Source organism: Penaeus chinensis, chromosome 4 (assembly GCF_019202785.1).
Source record: "Penaeus chinensis breed Huanghai No. 1 chromosome 4, ASM1920278v2, whole genome shotgun sequence".
In the NCBI taxonomy this organism is placed as follows: Eukaryota; Metazoa; Arthropoda; class Malacostraca; order Decapoda; family Penaeidae; genus Penaeus; species Penaeus chinensis.
This window is the reverse complement of record NC_061822.1, coordinates 15,375,348-15,395,347: the sequence shown is the minus strand read 5'-3', so window position 1 is coordinate 15,395,347 and position 20,000 is coordinate 15,375,348. Positions and strand designations below refer to the sequence as shown.

Here is a 20,000-nt window from a genome sequence, read left to right as displayed (position 1 = left end):
ACACGCACACGCTGAATTTATTTCAGGAATATACGTTTCTCATGATCTGCAGCACTATAAACTTTCTATTCAATAAATAATCTGAAGATCTCATCTTAAGTGCACTGAAATACCTTTATAACACTGTATAGATGTGGAAGCATGTATACAAAGCACTGATTTGTTATATTATTAATCTTTTTCGTAAGAGTTCTATGGCGATATCCTACTTAGAGCCTCAAACACTGAGTACGTCAATGATGTGTATTTAATGTACCATACTGTAGTTATATGAATAACTAAAATTGCCAATACTGTGCCATTTCTTGTAGTAATCATCAAATGCAATCACAATCTCTCACTTGCATAGGATGGTAGTTTCTCACCGGCAGTTTTTACTATGTGTTTTATCCCTTATAAACTGTGGTCTTCATTTCATTGTTGCATATCGTTTAAGGAAAGCAAGAAATAAGAACATATCAGAATTGCAGAATTAATGTATATTGATAAAATATCCAATAAAATATCTATGTAACTCACAATATGAAGATATTCTTCTCATAGTTCTTCCATCTAAAACATTAAAACGCATTCCCTACGTATTCGACATCCCCTTGACATTGAACCGAAAACTAATCAACTTGTACGGCTCTCTACACGATACCAGCATCATCTCTTCGTCACCGGCTTTGATGCTCTTCAGATCAAGGGGTTTCTCGCAGACACGGAGTTGCTGGAACAGTCGGAAACCCTGTCGGAGAAAAAACAAAAATATTTTACTCCGTTTTAAATACCTTCCTTCTATATGGAGGATTTCTCTCATAATACTAGATCATACCTTCTATATGGAGGATTTCTCTCATAGTACTAGATCATAAATATCACGGCGGGTAAAATGTCAAAACTCGCTTGCCTCTGAAGGTACGTATTCATAAACATCGAGGGTCTTCGAGTACTCAGACAGTGCCATTAGGTAGAGATCGTCTCCCGCGAACATATGCTGTTGGGCGACCACACCGTACGACTTCAGCCTCGCGTAAGGTGTAAAGCCATGGCCAGTCTCAAGGTCTTGCAGTTTGTACACCTTATAATGATGGAGTATCATGCTTTTAATAATTTTTAGCCATTATCCTTTTTTCTATAAATCTTCATTATTGTGAACAAGTATCACCATAAGTTACAATCATTTTCCACACATTTCATCATGGTTAACACTGCTTGATTTTACAGATACCTACCAATACTTCGGTTGTGTATCTCAGATTGAAAGCACCAAGAGGGGTATTGGCAGCCTTCAGTTGGGCCATCGAGAAAAAGTTCACGTTTCTGGGAGCTCGAGGCCGGAGGAACATGGCAGAAGTCACATATTCACCATAGTATTCTTTCACAAGTACAAACTATGGCGGGAAAATACCTTCCATTAATTCTGGTGTTAGTTTTTAATCATACAAACCAGAAGTTTGTATGATTAAGAAATTCTAAAATATATTTGAAATTTAAAAAACGCAAGTCTGTATATTATTTCAAACCAAGGTATGCATAAAAGCCTCTTTTATGTCTAATCAAACCTGGCGTTTAACTGTACCTCGTCTTTGTTCCATTTGTACAAACGCGTAGGTGCTGTGTATGGGTCGGTTTTATCATCAGCCAGCGCAATATTGGCTACCAACATGCACCACACTCCAAAAATCTGTAAAAATGATATCACCCATCTTATTACAGAAATAGAGTAGAACTCAATAAAATAACAGAAGCACAATAAGGCTAATTCTTACACGAAAATAAAGGTTACATTATCCGTTTAAATAATTACTTTTGCGATATCCAGTGAAGAGATCTTGGCCCTAGTATGCTTTGACCATACCCTAGTGAGTTGATTCTCGTCTATTCTCAAAACATTAATTACGGAACTTTCAATGCCGTAACTCATATCTGTAGAAAAATGGCAATTTAGAACATTGACCACCATTTCTTCAAACTACAGACTTACAATGGCTCACTTACAAGTTAGATCTGTTCCTATGGTTACAAAATAGGTCTTGTTGATTCCATCTTGTTCCACAGTAAACGATTTGACTTCAGATGGAAAACCAAGAGAGGGAGATAAAAGAATTGTTGTGTTTTTACCCACAAAGCTAAAGATGCTTGTTCCACCTTGATTTGTGCATCTGCGAAAAGAAGCCATTCATGCAAAGCCTGACATGAAAGTCTTATCACCAATATCAATATTTAGAAAATATATGAAATTCAACAGATGTCACCTACTGGTAACCAAGCTGTGTTCCACTATAACCATCAGTTTGGAAGAAAAACACTGCTCTGTCTCTGACTACAATGTCAAGCTGCAAGCTTCCATCTTCACCTAACTGTAGAAAGAATATCATTTCCGATGAATGTAAAACTAAATTTAGATGAATGGATAAAAATAATCTACGGTATCCAGTCTTACTTTGTAAATTGCAGTTTCCATGTTGCAGCTGCACTGAAGATGACAATTTCCCAAAGCCAAGGTGGGAAGGTTTTCTCCCACGAGTCCGAATGTCATTTTTCCAGCAAATTTTACTTCCATGTTAATGAGTTCTTCTCCAAATGCCATCGGTTGATAAAAGCCTGGGACAATTGAAATGCTATGAGTCATAGGTCGAAGATTAATCCTTATGTTATTGGTTTTTACCAAAACACTAGTTATATCAGTTATGTCTGTAGGAAGACAAATATGTAAACTTATTCACTGGGCATAAAAATATTTATATATTGGTCGCCTTGTTGTAAAGGAATAGCCTTTAACAAGGATTGGAGACAAACGTCACTGGGTGCCACAAATACTAGAGGTGAATTCCCTTTAAAAGTTCCTGGTATTACCGCAAACCATTATTCCTGGTCAGACGGTAATAATTAAAACGTAAGTACGATGCAACAAAGTACGACAAAGCTTTTCATGGTGAAACGGAGTGAGGTTTCAGCACCATAATGGGTGACCATCAAGAAGACTGCCATCACCACAGACATTCTAACTTCTAGTCCACGCATATGAAGCTGGACATCTATTAAGTTGGAAGCAAATTAAAGTTATTTATGAAACATAAAATAGACTTCACACACTATTGGAAGGTTCACAAATCTTCATAGAGGAGGACACAGAGCCTGTGTCCAGTAACTTACATGGTTAATGAAGAGCAGGCTACAAATGTTTTGTTGGATGTATGGGTTTCGTATGATGATTTAACTGAAACACATTAATCAGACATCTGGAAGTCATTCCATCTCATTCATACTTTCTCGACGGTCCATCTGGTTTCACTATAATTTGTTTTTACTACAGATATCTAGCAATTATCAAAGTTCCCACATTGGTTTCTAGATACTCAAAAGTTTTGGGTCAGCCTATTTGGAACTCTCACAAGTTGGGATTTGTTTTGGCTTCTTTCTCACACTCTTTACAGGACACAGAATATGGTATCCAAAGAATGACAGTTATCAAAAGTCTTTAAAGATTGAGATTAAGAGGCCTTACTTACCGCAAGCGAGTTGTAAGTTATCACTGTGAGTGTTTGCAAGTTGCATGTACAAATCCTGAAGTCTGGCACTCTGGTTCCCAACATGCTGCCCGAGAGCAGTCATATTGTATACCAGGCTAGAGAGTTTGAAGGCATTGACCGTTCCTAGTACCGCGATTGGTACTTTGGATTCTATGGGTTTCTTGAATGTCTGTTTGAGATAGAACAAAAGAAAGATAGTTAGAATGGTGTAAACTTCATACTGTTTTGTGCCAGTAGTGAAATGAGTTTTTAAATTATTTTACGGATCAGATATTTGAGATTTAAAAAAAATGGAGTTATATTAATGTCAACATCATATATTTTTGCATCAGAACTCAGATCGATTTTCAAATATTTAACCAGATATTTGAGATACAAATAATAAATCTGGAGTTTGCAAACTATAAATATTTTAGTATCAAAATCTAAACAACTTTTCAATTAATTCTGACCATGGCATTTCCCAGTGTTGCGTTCCGATCCTTTCGGACAACCAGTCGATTTAGTTCGGGTAAGTCGATTCCATTGAGCTCTCTGCCTCCAATACGTCCATTGACAACCAGACCCCCATTCAAAGTTTTCCGATCAAGGATGTCTTGCTGTTCTCTTCCGGATTTTAGCACAATATTTGAAAGATAAATATCGTTGATTTTGTTCACCGTTAAGTCACCTGAAAGGCAAATTAATTAGTTCGACAATACAGCTAGTAAAAACATGTACAATGCCCTACAATTCAAAAGATGTTTATTCTAAATTCCTATGAACCCCGTTGAGATCTAGTTCTGTCTTGATTTGAAAGTAACCTGAAACAGTGCATGTATGTAACAAACAACACGCATTAACATCGCACCTTCTACTTTCACAGTTTCAAATGCCAGTGATCTTGAGATGGTTTCATTTTCACTGATGGTGATCCGGCTTGCAAGCAAGTTTTCCAAATTCACTCCATCTATAAGCCCATTTACCTATACGCGGGGGGAACAAATTAGCACTGTTATGATAAAAGATATAATACAATATAAAATATAATCTATACTAATGATATGAAAGATGAACTAACCTGAAGATCTGTGACGGTGATGGATGCATTAGATACAAGGTTCCTTATTGGTCTGTCATGCCGGGAGACAACCACAAAATTTTCGACTGGCACATTCCCTATTGAATCTGTGAAAGAAGTATACAAACGATCGATTACTTATTTCATGTCTGCAGGTAGCACGTTCTCTTTCCTTTTCTCTGCCATTGCCGATTTCTTTAGAATAATCACTTTGAGTCTGTAATAACGTAACAACCGTTGACCAAATGGACAAGGAGAAAAACAAAATGCAGCTTTTCACCTTCTACACTCAATGCCGAGGCAGTTAAGTTGGAAAACGTCTTTCTGCCGAAAATATGATAAGGACCTCCACTCGTCAACACAGCCTTTTCGCTCACCTCCGTCACGTTCAAATTATCGATCAGAATACCATCTTCATCTAAACCAGATAGATCAGATTTCACGACGGTTTTGTTCACCTTTAAATTCCTGCTGAACTTGATGTCACAGTTAATTATCTGAAAAAAAAGAATGAAAAGAAGGCATTAAAAAAGTTGTCACAAATGAAGGCTTCTGTTAGATAAATGAAAGATTATGGATACAATTACCTCAGTCCCATTGCTTAAAACAGTTGTGGTGTAGAGTTGGTTTATGTCGATTCCATTCAAAATAGTGCCGCTGAAGTTGGACATCCACATGTCCATTGTGAATGAGGTTTTTCCTGCAGTGGGCATATGCATTTTAAAAGAAATGTACATTCAAAGATTTCTTTATCCAGTCCTTTCCATTTTTTTTTTTTTGGGGGGGGGGAGGGTGCGTTACCTCACAAAAAGCTTCTACAGTAAAAATCATGCCACTTCGCTTACAGCCTGCCAATCACACATACACAAGAGAGACAAACAAGAAAAAACAACCCCCCCCAAAAAAAAAATATATATATATATATAATAATAAATTCATTTATGATTTCTTTAAAAAGGAGCAAGGAAACCCAACCACTTATGTCCTGCGCTCCGTGAATTCCAACTCAAGATTCCAGGAAATAGAAGACGTCCGTGGCGTTGGGCCCTGCAGTGACTTTGCTCTTCGCGGCGACATCCTTCATCACGTCGATCCCACTCAGGGCCGTCGTTCCGTTGAGCTCAAGGGTGCGATTTGGGCCGAAATAGATGACCGAGCTGTTGAGCTGTTCAAGAAAAATACAAATTCATGAAGGGGCTGTTGAAAAGTTGTCAATAAGGTGTTCAAAATAATGAGAAATCATTACTGAGGTTACACTGAAAAGAATGTAAAAGAAAGTAAAGTTGTAAAATCATTATCAGCTCATCCCCCAAAAAATACTAATACTTATTTTTGTCAAATATACATATATAAAGTCGGGTTAAAACTGTCTAATAAATACAATGAAGTTACTCAGAAAAAAAATATATGCAATTAAGCTGAACCAAAACGATTGTGACTAAGCTGTTCAAAATATAGCTTTGGTATGAAAGCATATAAAAGGAACCGTGATTACATAATCCATAACCATACAAATAAAGTAAATATTATCTTTCCACCATCTTATTGATGTGAACTTCAGTAACAGGATCTTTCACACACTTTTTTTCTTTCATTCTTTCTTTCTTTCTACTTCATTCTTTTTTTTTTCTTCTTTTTTTGTACATCAAGATTGCATCAGAGTCAAAATCTGACTCTTACAAACACAAACCCCGAGGATATGGCAGCCATCAAGAAAACCGGAAGTGGACGTGACACTGTCCAAGAAAGCGACGTCCTCCTCAAACAGGAGATTCAGCGGCACATCTCCGTCCTCGTCCACTAGCGCCAGTGCTCCGACATCCACGCCATCTATCTTCGGCGCGTTCACATTCTCTGGCGAAAGTTTGAGGGAAATAGAGAATAAACTCATACAGAACCTAGAGTTCAAATCGCACTTGAAACTTGCTGAGTGTTCATAAAAGTGTTTGACTCGTAATAGGTATATCATTTAGTTCATTTTCATCAAAAGTCTAGATTGACGAATTGATCAAACAACATGACAAATAATAATAACAGAAAAATAATAATAATAACATCTAAAACAAATTAAGTATATCAATATCACTTTATCTGCATCACTTAACTTTCAATATCAACTTCAGCTTATCAGTATAACCAATTTTCAGTAAAAGTTTTGTTCATCTCACAGTGAATTATAATAACAAAGCATTTTTTTTTTCAAGAAATTACACTCACTCGCTAGGATATCGCCTTCGAAAAAATACTGGCTGCTAATTGTCTGTTCAGTATTGGTAGTGAGGATACTGGAGACAAGGCGAGACATGTTAATTCTGTTAAGGAGAGCCGGGTTGAAATCGCCCAGAATAGTGACGTTTTTTTCGAACGTCTTCTTGCCACTGATTACTCCGTCGTAGTCTAGCGGGATAACCTGCAAAGCAATCAGTGACGTAAAATTTTAAGAGTAAGAATATGCAAGGTCAAAACCATAGCACCTAGACCTGATGATAACAGGCGTAACTATTCATTGCTATTTGCGGTGCATTTGGAAATGAGTCATGCGTGGATTTTTTAGGATACATAGAGGATAGAATGACTTTCAGAGAGGTCTAAAGTAACCATTCTCGCAGGATATACATAGTGTAACTAACATGTAAGAGGGAAGTTATCAAAAAATTACTAGAGAGAATTCTTACTTTTTTCTGCATCAGTTAGCCAAATGGATACTCTGAGATCTATTAGGAAACAAGCACAACTGTTTACCTTCATCAGGTGGTCTGTCCACGGCTTGTTATTAACTACTTGTAACTTCAAAGAAGACGTGAAGGAAACCCCTCCATCGACTTTGATACTTGCTGTCAGCAACTGAGGTTTTCCAGAAACCTTCTTGAGGCTGCGTCTCGCAAGGTCTTCCAGGTCAACCCCGTCAATTGTACCATTCACGTCGATATGATTGGCTGTCGACATCACAGTATCGAAGTTACACAATATTTTCATTAACGTAAATATTGTGGTCATGGGCCAGCACACCAAGTATACAGTATCTGTACCTTACGAAGGGATGAGAAAAAAGGTGACATCTAATATCCTCACCCAAGACGTTCCCCTTAAACATCAATGATCCGTTAATGGTGGCATCCTCATTCGACAACACTATGTCAGCAACCGCGTCCTCCACGACCATTCCGTTAAGGCTCTCCACAAGTAAGTCCGAGTTCGTCATTTTGACGGAAGTGGCTGTCGTTTTGTTCATGAAAATCAGATTACCTGGAAAATGAAGAGGGTAAAATCTTGAGCAAGTTTATTATTCTCATTTGATTCTCTACTTCGGTAAAATATATGCAAACAGTTTTTCTAAAGGGTTCATAAGTTTAAGTGTGATTCTATATTTATCTGCGGAAATTTACCAATGTGAGGGAACGATTCATCGAGCCTCATAAAATCTGATGTCACATTCCATCCATTGAGTTTCCCATCGACTTTCAAATCATGATCAATCTTCAGCTTAGAGAAGGTCTGAAAAGAGATACAGAAAACACATTCCTAAAGACACACAGACCGAAATTTATACTTTTTTTTAGAAACTGTGGGGAATTAGTCATTCTTACCATTAGCCCGTCTATGAACTGATCTCCCTGCAGATAAACTACGTTGTCTTTCAGTGCAGATACATCTACCCCATCCACAGTGCCACCTTCGAGAAAACCGAAATTACCATCAACTGTCACTAGTCCCTGCAATAAATCCACAGTATATTTTTAAAAAAAAGGGGACAGAATGCTATTACTTATCGTATATATTCCTTTTGCATAACGAGATTCAGCTTCCAAAAAACGGATCTTCAACCTGAAACACATATGTCCCGTTGATCATCTGCTGGTCCATCACATTCATATAATCTTCCACTTGATGGCCATTAATACTCTTACCAGTAACAGGACCTCTGGAAATAATAAATAAATAAAATAATAAACAGGTTTTGGTTCTTACTCTTTATAAATACAATTTGCAAACGTAATGCATAAAAGACTCACTTGAAAACGACTGAGTCAATGGTCGGAGACGAAGGGACCTGCTGACCCAAACGCTTCCTCCAAAAGCGGTTCTCAATGCCATCCATCAGTAACCCATTAATCATCTGTACTGCTATGTTGCCTGACACCTGTAATCCAATCCGCTTGTGAATATGGAGCCAATGCAACAGTGCGTAAAACAAAATGATCTTCTTAATGATAACACCATAATAAATGGGTCATTATGTGTAATAGTTAATTAATGGATATCATTAGTATCACAATTATTAAAGTTAAACATGAATTTGCTTCTTTGAACTAGCAAATCCTTGATCTACTGACTGCACTCACTGCCCTCAGGCAATAGTTCTATGCACAAGCTAATAGCTGCATACGTGAATGCAATGGAGATAAACTGATAAATATATGAATGTTGTATACTTCCTTATATCTATTCACATTATCCTCAATTGGATTTGTATTGATCGCTGTGTACAAGTGTTTCGGACGCAGGAAGTGCAATCATCCTATGCACGTTCACAGCTTTGTTGGGATATCAGTGGAGCTGCATATAAATGGTACTGAAGGGCATTTTGTCTTTAGTAGTTACCCATGAATTACCTTACCATATTGCCTGTACTATATCTCCTACAGTAATGTGTAATCATTGAAATATATGGAATAAAGAAAATTCATTCACCTCACCTGCAACCATAAAAGTACTATAATACGCATGGAATATAATCGATTTAATACATTTAGTCGTTGTCTGAATCTTCTTAATGTTGTTTAATGTCTATATATAGTTGTGCATTTGTTGTTTAGTGTTAAATTATTCCATGGGAATTACAAAACTATAATGTTATGATGTAAAGTCCATGTACTGTTAATGACAACCGTTTTTCATGTTCTTATCTCCTTCAACCAGTATTACAAAAAAATGTAATTGTTTACAAGATCTATTGACACCAACCTTTAAATCTTCTAGTATCGTCTACCGATCCTAAATCTAAACCGATTCCACATTCAAGAAGGCTTTGTCCCTGTGCAGACCTATTTCCCATCAAATACCGCCATTTTTTTGCTATTCCTTTTCTTACCAAGAGTGGAGAGGTGAAGTTAATGCCAATCGATATAACAAGAGTACCCATGGAATCGCGTGTCAAATCCCGTGGGTCAATAGAGTTGATGGTAGCGGCTGGTGTCATCAATACCCCTTCACTGCCCGTCACAGATACATCGTCAAGGAACGTAATGCGAGCTGCAAGATGCGTTGGACGCTTAGTCGGGATGAGACTAGGATGATACTGGGTCTAGTCTATTCATCACATGGAGTTGATTGATCTAATAATCCAAACCTTAGTATGTTATTAAGAGCAAATATGCATCTACCAAATACCACAATTTCGACCATAACTTTGGATTAAGGTTTAAATGACTTCGCCTCAGCATCAACCCATGATATATCTTGGATATCTTGATCAGTATCGACGAGTACAGCATCTTTACTAATGTCGATTCCATTGATGTCATTACTGATGATGGCCGTTCTCACAGTGGCGATTGTGAAGTGGTAGTGACCAGTTATAACGTCACTGGAGGAAATGCACACAATGTCTTCCCAATCAATACCATTTACTTTTGGGGTATTTGCGCTCCCCGAAACACGGATGTCCGTTTGGTATATTACGTCGCCTGTGAATATATACTATCGGTTAGTTATTCTTCTCATATGTTTCTGCTCAGGCTTATTCCATTTGTAAAAGGGATAGATCTATCTTCTAGCAACATGAACCAAGCATCTCTTACCTGATAATGCGAAATCCCCCGAGGTCTTTACGACAGACTGGTAGAGTTCCATCATGTCCACGTCGTTGATTGTTACCACGTCAACATTGCCCGATACCCTTACAGCGTCCAGAGTATAGTTTCCATCCAAAACATGGGTCTTGTAGAGGTGTTTGTAAACAAGTCGCTCGGCCAAACTTGAGAGATTAATCTACAGAAATAGCAGTAACTTTCAACTCGCAATTTCCGATTAAAAGGAAATACTAAATACATTGATAAAAACAATTACTTACATCATTAATCAGATAAATTTTCGAGTGCTGAAGAACGGTGAAGCTCTGGAATGTCTTTTTATCAACAAACGTGACGTTACTGCCTCTCATAACTATAGATGAAGTGTTTATTGCATTGATCATCAGTGGCGACCCTACGCCACCCAAGCCACAGATATTCCCTGCTGCCAAGTTCGGGTACGTGTGTCGCCCTGACACTACTTGTGAATCAAACTCTTTCGCATATACTCTGTGAAAAGTGTCGTCAGTACTATAGTAGTGCAAGTACCCCTACGAATTATATGCACCAAGGATTTACTATACGTTCTTCTACATAAATATCAGTGGCGAGCCTTAAAAGTGAACACAACAGTACATCTGAAATGTTAAAACGGCTTAGAGAAAATTACAAAACACTAACGATCTGTAAAGAGGCCATTGACGGTGGATGAGGACGACGCGCCTCTCGTGACAAAGTGCTCGGCCTTCATCGCGTGGAAAAAGGTGGAACTCGCATTCTGGTCCTGCCCGTCTATGAAGTATATGTCTTTGATGCCCAACAGCGGCACGTCATTCAATTAGAATATACGGGAAAAGGTAAACTAATATTCCTCCCCCTTTGGTACTGATAACTAAGTACAAAAGAAAATAAGTTGCAGTTAATACGCTAAATATAAAATGAATAATACTATGGCAAATATATGATACTAAGCCCAATTGTGTTATCTTTGAAGCGTTCGATTCTGGTCCTTCGTGTGATATAGGATTTCCGACATGTTAGACTGCAGTGCCTTCACTTCATCCTAATGGAGGGGAATAATCATGTTATGTCCCTATTTGCATGAAACAAAACACCGATTTCTATTTTCTCACGCGAACGAGCGAAGACTTACCTTCAGATCTAAAGCTTTAGAAATAAATTCGTCGAAAGTTTCCTCGTTCGGTTTTGCGTCTTCCTGCGTAATATGGAGTGTGTGAAAGATCGAAGCCGTGCCGTTCACAGTCAGTCCTCCGAGGAACGATACGGGTCCTGTCCACGTCTAAAAAGGTGAAACAAGGAAACAATATGATAATAGGAAGTAATTAGTTGAACAAAAACGAACAGGTTCTATAGAGAAACTTACCTGCATAGTGTCTGTAGTCAATAGTCGATTGTTTGCTAGGATGTCCTCGAATTCCGATATGATTGGTTTTCTCTCCTCGAGTCCTTTCTTCACTTCCTGGAGGCAGTCGTGAATGATTTCTGGAGTTCCTTTTTCTAAAGCAAAAATAAACATTTGAGTATGAAGAATGGATCATTACACAGTATATCATACGGACACACAAGTTAAGAAATACAAAACGAATTGAGTTTTGCTCCTTATATTACCTAGCTCTATCTGTTCCACCAAAACAGATCGAAACATCATCGTTGTGCCGCCCGAAATGTTCTCGCAAATAAAACCCATCACATATTCCTTATTTATATCCATGACAGACAGGTCATCGACGGCGGAGCAGGCGACTTCAGTCTCGAATGTGGGGACCATCTGTCCATGTTTGTCGTCCCTGTACATTGTGATCTTGCCCTGTGAGTATTCATATACGGAAAATGAAGATTTACAAAGTAATCTTCAATTTAACTTACGAGGCAATGCAAATGTTTACACTTACTCCCCTGGAAGAATACTCACGCCATTGGTAAGGAGGAGAACACTTTCTACAAAACTTAAAGTGATGGCTTGGACATTGCTGCCCTCCTGAATCGAAGAATCTGTGGGCAACATCTGCCACAACAGGAGGTGGTTGTCTGAGTGGATATGTAAAGAACAGATTAGAGAAACTAACACTATTAACTGATATTTATTTTGCTGATAAACACCCAGACTACAGGGGAACTTCTTTATACGTCTACATCATTTCAAAACTGAAACCTTGTTAAATTCATAACCAAGCTTTGTCACTCACTCAGCCACCGATAGATCTTTGGCGACGTTTCTGCACTCAACATTACGATGTAGTGCTGCAATTCTTGCTTTTCTTCATAATGTAGCAAGCCATATACCGCCGATCCTTGCAACAACTGGACTAACTTTACTTCTTCTGACTGGATATCGAACTCGTACACCCGTGTACCTTCCTGAATGGGCAGTTATTATAATAGTTTTTTTAATCGATTCCCCAAAAATATCCTGATTATCGTTAATTTGTACTTTATTTTGGAAACCACAGGTTGTGCAAAAGAAGTATTTGAAAGTACATAACTTGCAGAATGGACCGACCCGAGGACAAGGTAATACTTTCGTTCTCTGTAACGAAACCCTGTGATGTCACGAACCATGCTCGTTTCGAAGCGGACGTGATCATCGCGATCGAAATGCTCACCCATTAGCTTGTAAAGTCTGAAGATAAAGGACTGGTTAACAAAGCCTTGCTCCGCCTTCCGAGGTAAAAATAGCGACTCTCTTTCATTCATGTACAATTGGTACATGTACAAGATATTGTATTGTATACGTCAAATGGCTGATACAATTCTAGCTATTGTAGGATCATTTTGCCATCACTTTTAAGGTGTAGGACAGAACTTTTAATGCCAATTAGAACACCAATAACTTTTGCAACGAAACATCCACAAACCTAGATTCCGCTGGTAAGTCATTCACCATGCCGTCAGCCCCAAGCACGAAGTAAACACGCCCTCTGACCTCGAACATGTGCAGCGCCCCCACACCAGCCCCGCATGTGAGGACCTGCGTGTTCTTCACAGCCCCTGAGGTGAGATTCACGGAAACGATTGCTCTGTGTTGAGCCCATGACGATCCAGGATGTACCGTTTGTTGTGGCACACTGCAAGATAAGATTAATGAAATTTGCGTATATTATCATTATTATAATAAATAATTGCCTGACAGTTTATGATTTTTTCCACTACAATTTTGCTCATATGACCAATGCCGTTCAGTCTTAATATGGAGCTATACAAGCAGCCAGACTTTCTTGTCAAGCATAAGATAATGGCTGGCAAAAAATCGTGTTAGGGCGTTACCCTTACTTACCTGCCACCCTATCCAGCTTTGCATACACCACAGACAATGTGAATTCTGCCACGAGTGAAAGGACATTTCCAGGTCTTGTTCTCTCCATTAACACCTGCGACGCGTTACTGTAAAGATGGGGATCCAAGTATGATACATCTGATATCAAGACATAAAAATACAGACATGTAATAAACGTGTACGTCCGTATCTTCTTAACAATAGACACCCGTGCCGAACTTTTTACCCAGAATAACCTAACACCCAGTAGTCTTTGTCTTGGGTTCGGAAGATCTGTGACGCCGCGACGCCTTCGAACCGAGAGGAATTGAACACTGAAGGATTCGACATGTTGAACGCAAAGTCCTTTATTCGTCACATTGGCCGAAGTCTTATCCAGGTCTGAAAGAGTGGAACGTCAGCGTCGAGTTAGAAGTGAAGTTTGAAGTTACGATGTAGTACGCACAGCTGTCAAATATGTTTTCAACACACTTTTATGTATCGAAGTTTGAAGTCAGAATATACAGAGAACGCACAGATACATCATACAAATCAGGATCAACAAAGATCGTACAGTGCAGCATACAAACCAGGATCTTCAAGTAACGTACATCTGCATCATTCAAATCAGGATATATAATAAAATTGCCATAGTAAAAGAGCCACATCATACAAATCAGGACCTACAACGAACGTTCAGCTACAACACACTCACCTCTCTTATAACGCTGGGCCGAGGCTGAGAAATGCTTTGCGATCTGCACGTCCGCCAGGCTACGGAGCTCGTTCACGTAGCTGTCCACATCCCCGGCAGTCGCTAATGGGTTGTCAATGATGGACTCCATCTGCGGGAAGTATGGCCCATTTATGAGATATACAGCACGTGAATTAAAGACGTAAAAAAAAGTTATAAAATACAATACGAAATATTGTGATTTAGCAAGCAACAAGAGGGATAGAGGCGTTTGAACAAATGCGATTAGGGTTAGTAGTATATAGACGCCAATCAAAACAAAAATATAATATAACGCAAGGAAAATACACCATCTAGATATAACTGTGCATATGAGGTATGGTCAGACAACAGATGACAAAGTATGACGGCGGAGAATGCTGTATTTCATAACTTGATTATAACAGGTATAGACGAAGAATGAATAGAAAGGAATAAGAGCAGGCGCTGCATTGAGAGAAGAAGAGGAAATGCAATAGACACCAAAAGAGGCACAAATGAGTGTCAACCACATGTACAGAAATGGGAGCAATGACGGGAACAAAAGAATAGTAATAACTAGTACAGGAGAGAAGTGACAGCAGCTACTGAAAGAGGAATAAAAACTAGCACAAGCAAAGAGCAACAAGAACAAGATGAATGCAGGGGAGGGATGCCAACAGAAGAGTAACACGAGCCAGAGAATAGATACAACAGTCACAGAAAAGAAATAACGACAGGAAAAGAAGAGGAACAACATAAGGGGAGTAACAACATGAAAGGGAGCACAGAGGAGGAATAACAAAAGATACCGAAGGGAAGTAACAACTGTTAAAGAAGGGGTGTTAACAAAAGTCACTGGAGTGGAAAAAAGAAACAATATGGGTGTTAACAACATGCACAGGAGGGAAGTAAAGCCATTATTAAAGGAGGGGTAACAACGAGGCACAGAAATGTAAATGTAGACACAGTGTAATAATAAAGACAGAAAAAGGAGGTACTATAAACAGAAAGAATGACAGTAAACACAGAAGAGGAGGGAAATAAATACAGAGTAACAATAAACACAGAGGAGGTGTAAATAGGGTATATTAGAGTAGTAATAACAGGAAGAGAAGAAGAACGATTAGCAGAGAAAAAGAGGAACAACAGCTCTAGAAGAGTACAGTACCTACAGCCAAATAGTAAATGTACAAAAACGGAGGAACAACAAATCCAAAAGGGGAATAACAAAAGGCACTGATTAGGAGTAACATTAGGCTCAGAAGAGGAATTACTTTAGACACAGAAGTTGAATAACTATACACAAAGAAGGAGAGTACGAACAGTCACTGAAGTAAGAAACAAGTCACAGAAAAAAGAGTAACATACACACAACAGATACGGGAGGACAAGAGAAAGACAAGTAAATATCACACTTAGATAAAAGAGAACTGGAGCAATTAAACAGCTATTTGGACACAGTAACAGCCAAGCAAGGAAGATGACAGAAAATGACAATGGATAGAGGTTGTTGGATAAAGGATATTAAGAATATATTTTGAGTGACAATTAAATACTTGCACGTTTTAAGACGAGAATAAAATAGTCAACAGTAAAACATGCAATATTACCCGGGACATGGTTTGGACACAACACATGGAAAAGTGTGCTTATGTGAATATTTCTGGGACCATAGCTTTCATCAGATTTTAAAAGGGGCCTAGAGGTTCGAGACTGATGGCAATATCACGAGTAATCCAAAAAATGAGATTATGAGAACATGTGCATTCAACTGGCGATAAAAAAGATCATAGATGGCGACGAGAGAGGTAGAAACAAGAGCCATCGAGAGATCTTTCGTTACGATCAAAGGAGGGAGACAGAAAAGACAGGGTGTGCAAAGGAGCTGGTGCTCACATGGCAGTGCGTTACAAAGAGATATATGGAAGAGGCTTTGGAAAACCAATCACCCCAAACAAATAATAATGAATCTGAGAATAGTATTGCCTTAGTTCCCCTTCCTCGGTTTGGAACAACTTATTTTGAAGCAAAGGTGGAAGCAGAAAGCATACAATCTCGTGAACTCTAATGGCAGGAAGATTTTTCTTGCATTAGGCTGAAAACAGCTTTTGTTGTATGCGACCAGCGTAGATAAAATTCCGATGTGCAATTAGAAATACCAAATAGGCTCAAGTATTCAATACCACGACTGTACGAACAAAAACTTCTATAGGAAAGCAAGATGACTGTCTAGATATCATCATGAATATAGTTTACCAGTTAATTTTAGCATATCCTAATTGCAAAGGTATACTTCTACGGTATCAAAACTAATCCAAAAGATTTCAGCTTACCACATCAACAAGCCAATGCATTTGTGATTGGAGCCCTAGCATTCCATTGGCCACACCGGCTAATGCCAAAAAGGATATGACCATGAGTATGCTCCTTCCTTCACTGTCACTCATGGTTAGGGCGTGGTTTTTATACTTCTTTATACCTGGAAGAAAATGTATATTGTGGGTAATTCAATGCGGGGACAATTCTAGATCCTACCCTTAATCAACTTCAAATATTTCAAGTGTCAACCAACCGTAATTATCATTAAGGGGATTTGTCTTTCTATTTTACAGACACCCTTCAAGCACGTATACTAGAATCATTTCATTAAATGCCGCTAAGCGCATACTGGAATAATTTATTTAAATGCCGCTGATTAAATAAAATGTGTAATTAACAAAATCCACTAGTCTACAAGCCAAAATAGCCTACAAAAATCATCTGGAACAAGATTCTTCGTGTAAGAATTCCAACACGACCAAGCCTGTTCATCAACTCGTAAATTATGCTTGTACTAGACATGAAGTGGTGATATACTGAAACAAAACATACCTTTCCCATTCCTTCTACATACCTTAGCAAACAATTAGCCCACGTCCTGATCTGCTCATTGCCTCGAAGACTCGAAATCCGAGGTCGGACCAAGCTTCGAAAGTGCGAACTATTTGATTATATCTAATTACATTTTATGATTTTGCTGTGATTTCGGATTCTGTTCAACAAGTCTTTACAATGTATTCAGGATTTTTGTATCAGTAATGGCCCTGCTTTGTGTTTAATTGCATGCACTGTATTGTACTTATGATAATTCTTCTGTAGTATTTCCACTTGCTTGTTCAAACCATAATTGTGATTATTCTAGTCTCATAGTGTCTTCTAATTATGCAACTGTTGACTTTGAGTTACGATTCTCTCTCTCTCTCTCTCTCTCTCCCTCTCTCTCTCTCTCTCTCTCTCTCTCTCTCTCTCTCTCTCTCTCTCTCTCTCTCTCTCTCTCTCTCTCTCTCTCTCTCTCTCTCTCTCCCTCTCTCTCTCTCTCTCTCTCACTCTCACTCTCTCTCTCTCTCTCTCTCTCTCTCTCTCTCTCTCTCTCTCTCTCTCTCTCTCTCTCTCTCTCTCTCTCTCTCTCTCTCTCTCTCTCTCTCTCTCTCTCTCTCTCTCTCTCTCACTCTCACTCTCTCTCTCTCTCTCTCTCTCTCTCTCTCTCTCTCCCTCCCTCCCTCCCTCCCTCCCTCCCTCCCTCCCTCCCTATCCTCTCCCTCTCCCTCTCCATCTCCCTCCCTTCCTTATCCCTCTATCTATCTATCTGTCTATCTATCTATATCTCTATTTCTATCTCTCTCCCCTCCCTCCCTCCCTCCCTTCCTTATCCCTCTCTCTATCTATCTATCTGTCTATCTATCTATATCTCTATTTCTATCTCTCTCTCCCCTCCCTCCCTCCCTCCCTTCCTTATCCCTCTCTCTATATATCTATCTGTCTATCTAGCTATATCTCTATTTCTATCTCTCTCTCCCCTCCCTCCCTCCCTCCCTTCCTTATCCCTCTCTCTATCTATCTATCTGTCTATCTATCTATATCTCTATTTCTATCTCTCTCTCCCCTCCCTCCCTCCCTCCCTTCCTTATCCCTCTCTCTATATATCTATCTGTCTATCTATCTATATCTCTATTTCTATCTCTCTCTCCCCTCCCTCCCTCCCTCCCTTCCTTATCCCTCTCTCTATCTATCTATCTGTCTATCTATCTATATCTCTATTTCTATCTCTCTCTCCCCTCCCTCCCTCCCTCCCTTCCTGTCCTCTTTCTCCCTCTCTTCCTATCCCCCCCCCCCTCTCTCTCTCAATTTTACATAATCGCATCTAATCTTATATCATTCGGTTTAAATGAAAAAAATAAAATAGTTTTCCATTATCTTCTGAATGTTACTCCTGTATTATTTATTTGCATTAAAATTGCTAATATTTGCAAATAAATCGTCATGCAGTTTTATTTATAAATATTTGTGCACGACCAGTACATTAAGAATTACTAAATAATAAAGGAATTTAAAACGCAGTTCCGGAGTTTAAAATGTGTAGAAATTATTAAACCTGTTTTATAATAATGAATTTTTTGAATATGTTACTGTAAAAAAATATATATCCAACTTAAGAGTAAAACTATTTTACTGGAGAAACATTTTTTTAACAGATATTTTTTTTCATTGTAAAATATACTCTCCAAAATAGTTTTATTTCAGATACATATATTTTTTATATATAAACTATAATACATTTCCCCAAATAGTTTTACTGCAGATAAATATAATTTTCAACCGACTGTTTAAAAGACTGTACCATGTACTACATATATTTTATAATACACTCCCCCAAATAGTTTTATTATAGATACATATAAATTAATGACATATATTATTAATAATATATTCCCCCAAATACTTTTATGGCAGATAAATATAATTTTCAACAGCCTTTTTAAAAGACTGCGCGAGACGTACTTGTCCCGCCGATTATTAGCCGGCGGAGTACGGGAACACAACACTTTTGAAAATCTCGATTCGCGAAAGGCTGCTCGAGTGTCGGAATTTTCTGTTTTCGTCCGATTTTTCTTGATTCCTGAGCTAATGGTGGTTGGTGGGAGAGCTACACACTTGCTGCACACTCGGCGGTAAAGGTTAGAAGGCGTGGCATGTGTTAGGACGTGAGAAAGAGAGGAGAAAGAAGAGAGCAAGAAGTTGGAAGTGATGAGAGAGAGAGAAAAAGAGTCAATTGCACAGAAATATTTTATATTTTTCTTAGTAGGTTCTTTGATTTCTTCTTTCTATTTTCGGACGCTAGAGGGATTAAATCTTACCCCCAAAAAATATATAATCATCGTATGAATTACCTGCGAATCAAGACAATGGGTTTGTGAATGCTTTCGGTTATTTCTTCCATTCTCTTTAAATTCAAATTCGACAAGATTTTGAAATTGCGCTATTAATTCGCTTCTGGCTCTGTTGCGGCTCAGTTAATTCCTTAAGGTTTTGTATAAATATCTCGTTTTTGTGATTTGTAGGTCACCAACGCTGTGGTCGGGATCGGAAGTCTTAAAAAAGTGACAGTTTAATTTTTGCTTATATAATTCTCTGCTCTGAGTGTAATATTGCATTTGTGATATGCTGGTCGTTTTGCTATCTGGATTGTTTTGGTGGATAGGAAGGAAGTTTTGAGGCGGATCCAGTGTGTATGTTGGTAAGCAGTAATAAACCCAATTTATAACATTAGTTGATAAGAGTCGCGAGAAGTGAGGCTTTGGATTCCGTGCTCTGACGAATGCCA

General features: G+C 38.5%; 4 protein-coding genes across 8 annotated transcripts in view; 1 reads left to right on the top strand and 3 right to left on the bottom strand.

Moving 5' to 3' along the window:
• Positions 1-452: 452 nt before the first annotated feature.
• On the bottom strand, positions 453-10,117 carry LOC125025063. Of its 3 annotated transcripts, none has more exons than XM_047612947.1 (15): positions 5,554-5,693; positions 5,166-5,278; positions 4,859-5,075; positions 4,579-4,685; positions 4,369-4,483; positions 3,971-4,188; positions 3,498-3,687; positions 2,429-2,589; positions 2,245-2,345; positions 1,984-2,147; positions 1,793-1,911; positions 1,565-1,669; positions 1,218-1,376; positions 893-1,063; positions 453-730 (listed from the first exon to the last, which is right to left on the bottom strand). In XM_047612947.1, the coding sequence occupies exons 2-15, from the start codon at positions 5,259-5,261 to the stop codon at positions 575-577; spliced, it is 2,079 nt and encodes a 692-aa protein (XP_047468903.1). In that variant the 5' UTR covers positions 5,262-5,278; positions 5,554-5,693; the 3' UTR covers positions 453-574. The 3 variants fall into 3 exon arrangements, 2 of the variants coding, with proteins under 2 accessions (XP_047468903.1, XP_047468904.1); XR_007114875.1 differs by having other exon boundaries at positions 592-730; positions 818-1,063; XM_047612948.1 differs by lacking the exons at positions 453-730; positions 893-1,063; positions 1,218-1,376; ... (8 more) ...; positions 4,579-4,685; positions 4,859-5,075 and adding exons at positions 6,269-6,432; positions 6,796-6,988; positions 7,321-7,514; ... (5 more) ...; positions 9,671-9,831; positions 9,988-10,117 and having other exon boundaries at positions 5,172-5,278; positions 5,554-5,743.
• A 335-nt stretch (positions 10,118-10,452) lies between these two features.
• LOC125025064 lies at positions 10,453-12,734 on the bottom strand. The gene is made up of 8 exons (XM_047612949.1): positions 12,578-12,734; positions 12,304-12,419; positions 12,000-12,198; positions 11,755-11,888; positions 11,524-11,670; positions 11,052-11,433; positions 10,652-10,880; positions 10,453-10,569 (listed from the first exon to the last, which is right to left on the bottom strand). Exons 1-6 carry the CDS (start codon positions 12,618-12,620, stop codon positions 11,353-11,355), a joined length of 720 nt encoding a protein of 239 aa, XP_047468905.1. The 5' UTR covers positions 12,621-12,734; the 3' UTR covers positions 10,453-10,569; positions 10,652-10,880; positions 11,052-11,352.
• Positions 12,735-13,677: 943 nt separating this feature from the next.
• LOC125047530 lies at positions 13,678-16,834 on the bottom strand. Its single transcript, XM_047645803.1, has 4 exons — positions 16,693-16,834; positions 14,360-14,489; positions 13,892-14,046; positions 13,678-13,772 (listed from the first exon to the last, which is right to left on the bottom strand). The coding sequence occupies exons 1-4, from the start codon at positions 16,804-16,806 to the stop codon at positions 13,770-13,772; spliced, it is 402 nt and encodes a 133-aa protein (XP_047501759.1). The 5' UTR covers positions 16,807-16,834; the 3' UTR covers positions 13,678-13,769.
• A 2,374-nt stretch (positions 16,835-19,208) lies between these two features.
• Positions 19,209-20,000, top strand: part of LOC125025003 (condensin-2 complex subunit G2-like) — a 21,137-nt gene continuing 20,345 nt past the window's right edge. For 2 of the 3 annotated variants that reach the window (XM_047612832.1, XM_047612830.1), the window contains exon 1: positions 19,209-19,353. The gene's annotated coding sequence lies outside the window, so the exon portion shown is untranslated. The remainder of the gene's footprint in view (positions 19,354-20,000) is intronic. The other variant, XM_047612831.1, reaches the window with a different exon arrangement.

Coding starts and splice junctions, on each gene's coding strand:
- LOC125025063 (XM_047612947.1), bottom strand. CDS start 5,261: ATGGACATGTGGATGTCCAACTTCAGCGGCACTATTTTGAATGGAATC. Junction 1,912..1,983: donor CATAGGAACAGATCTAACTT/GTAAGTGAGCCA, acceptor ATTTTTCTACAG/ATATGAGTTACGGCATTGAA. Junction 1,377..1,564: donor ACAAATGGAACAAAGACGAG/GTACAGTTAAAC, acceptor TTCCCGCCATAG/TTTGTACTTGTGAAAGAATA.
- LOC125025064 (XM_047612949.1), bottom strand. CDS start 12,620: ATGTTGAGTGCAGAAACGTCGCCAAAGATCTATCGGTGGCTGA. Junction 12,420..12,577: donor AAAGATCTATCGGTGGCTGA/GTGAGTGACAAA, acceptor ATATCCACTCAG/ACAACCACCTCCTGTTGTGG. Junction 11,434..11,523: donor CTAAAGCTTTAGATCTGAAG/GTAAGTCTTCGC, acceptor CCCCTCCATTAG/GATGAAGTGAAGGCACTGCA.
- LOC125047530 (XM_047645803.1), bottom strand. CDS start 16,806: ATGAGTGACAGTGAAGGAAGGAGCATACTCATGGTCATATCCTTTTTG. Junction 14,490..16,692: donor TGCATTGGCTTGTTGATGTG/GTAAGCTGAAAT, acceptor TACTTCCCGCAG/ATGGAGTCCATCATTGACAA. Junction 14,047..14,359: donor GGCCCAGCGTTATAAGAGAG/GTGAGTGTGTTG, acceptor CCACTCTTTCAG/ACCTGGATAAGACTTCGGCC.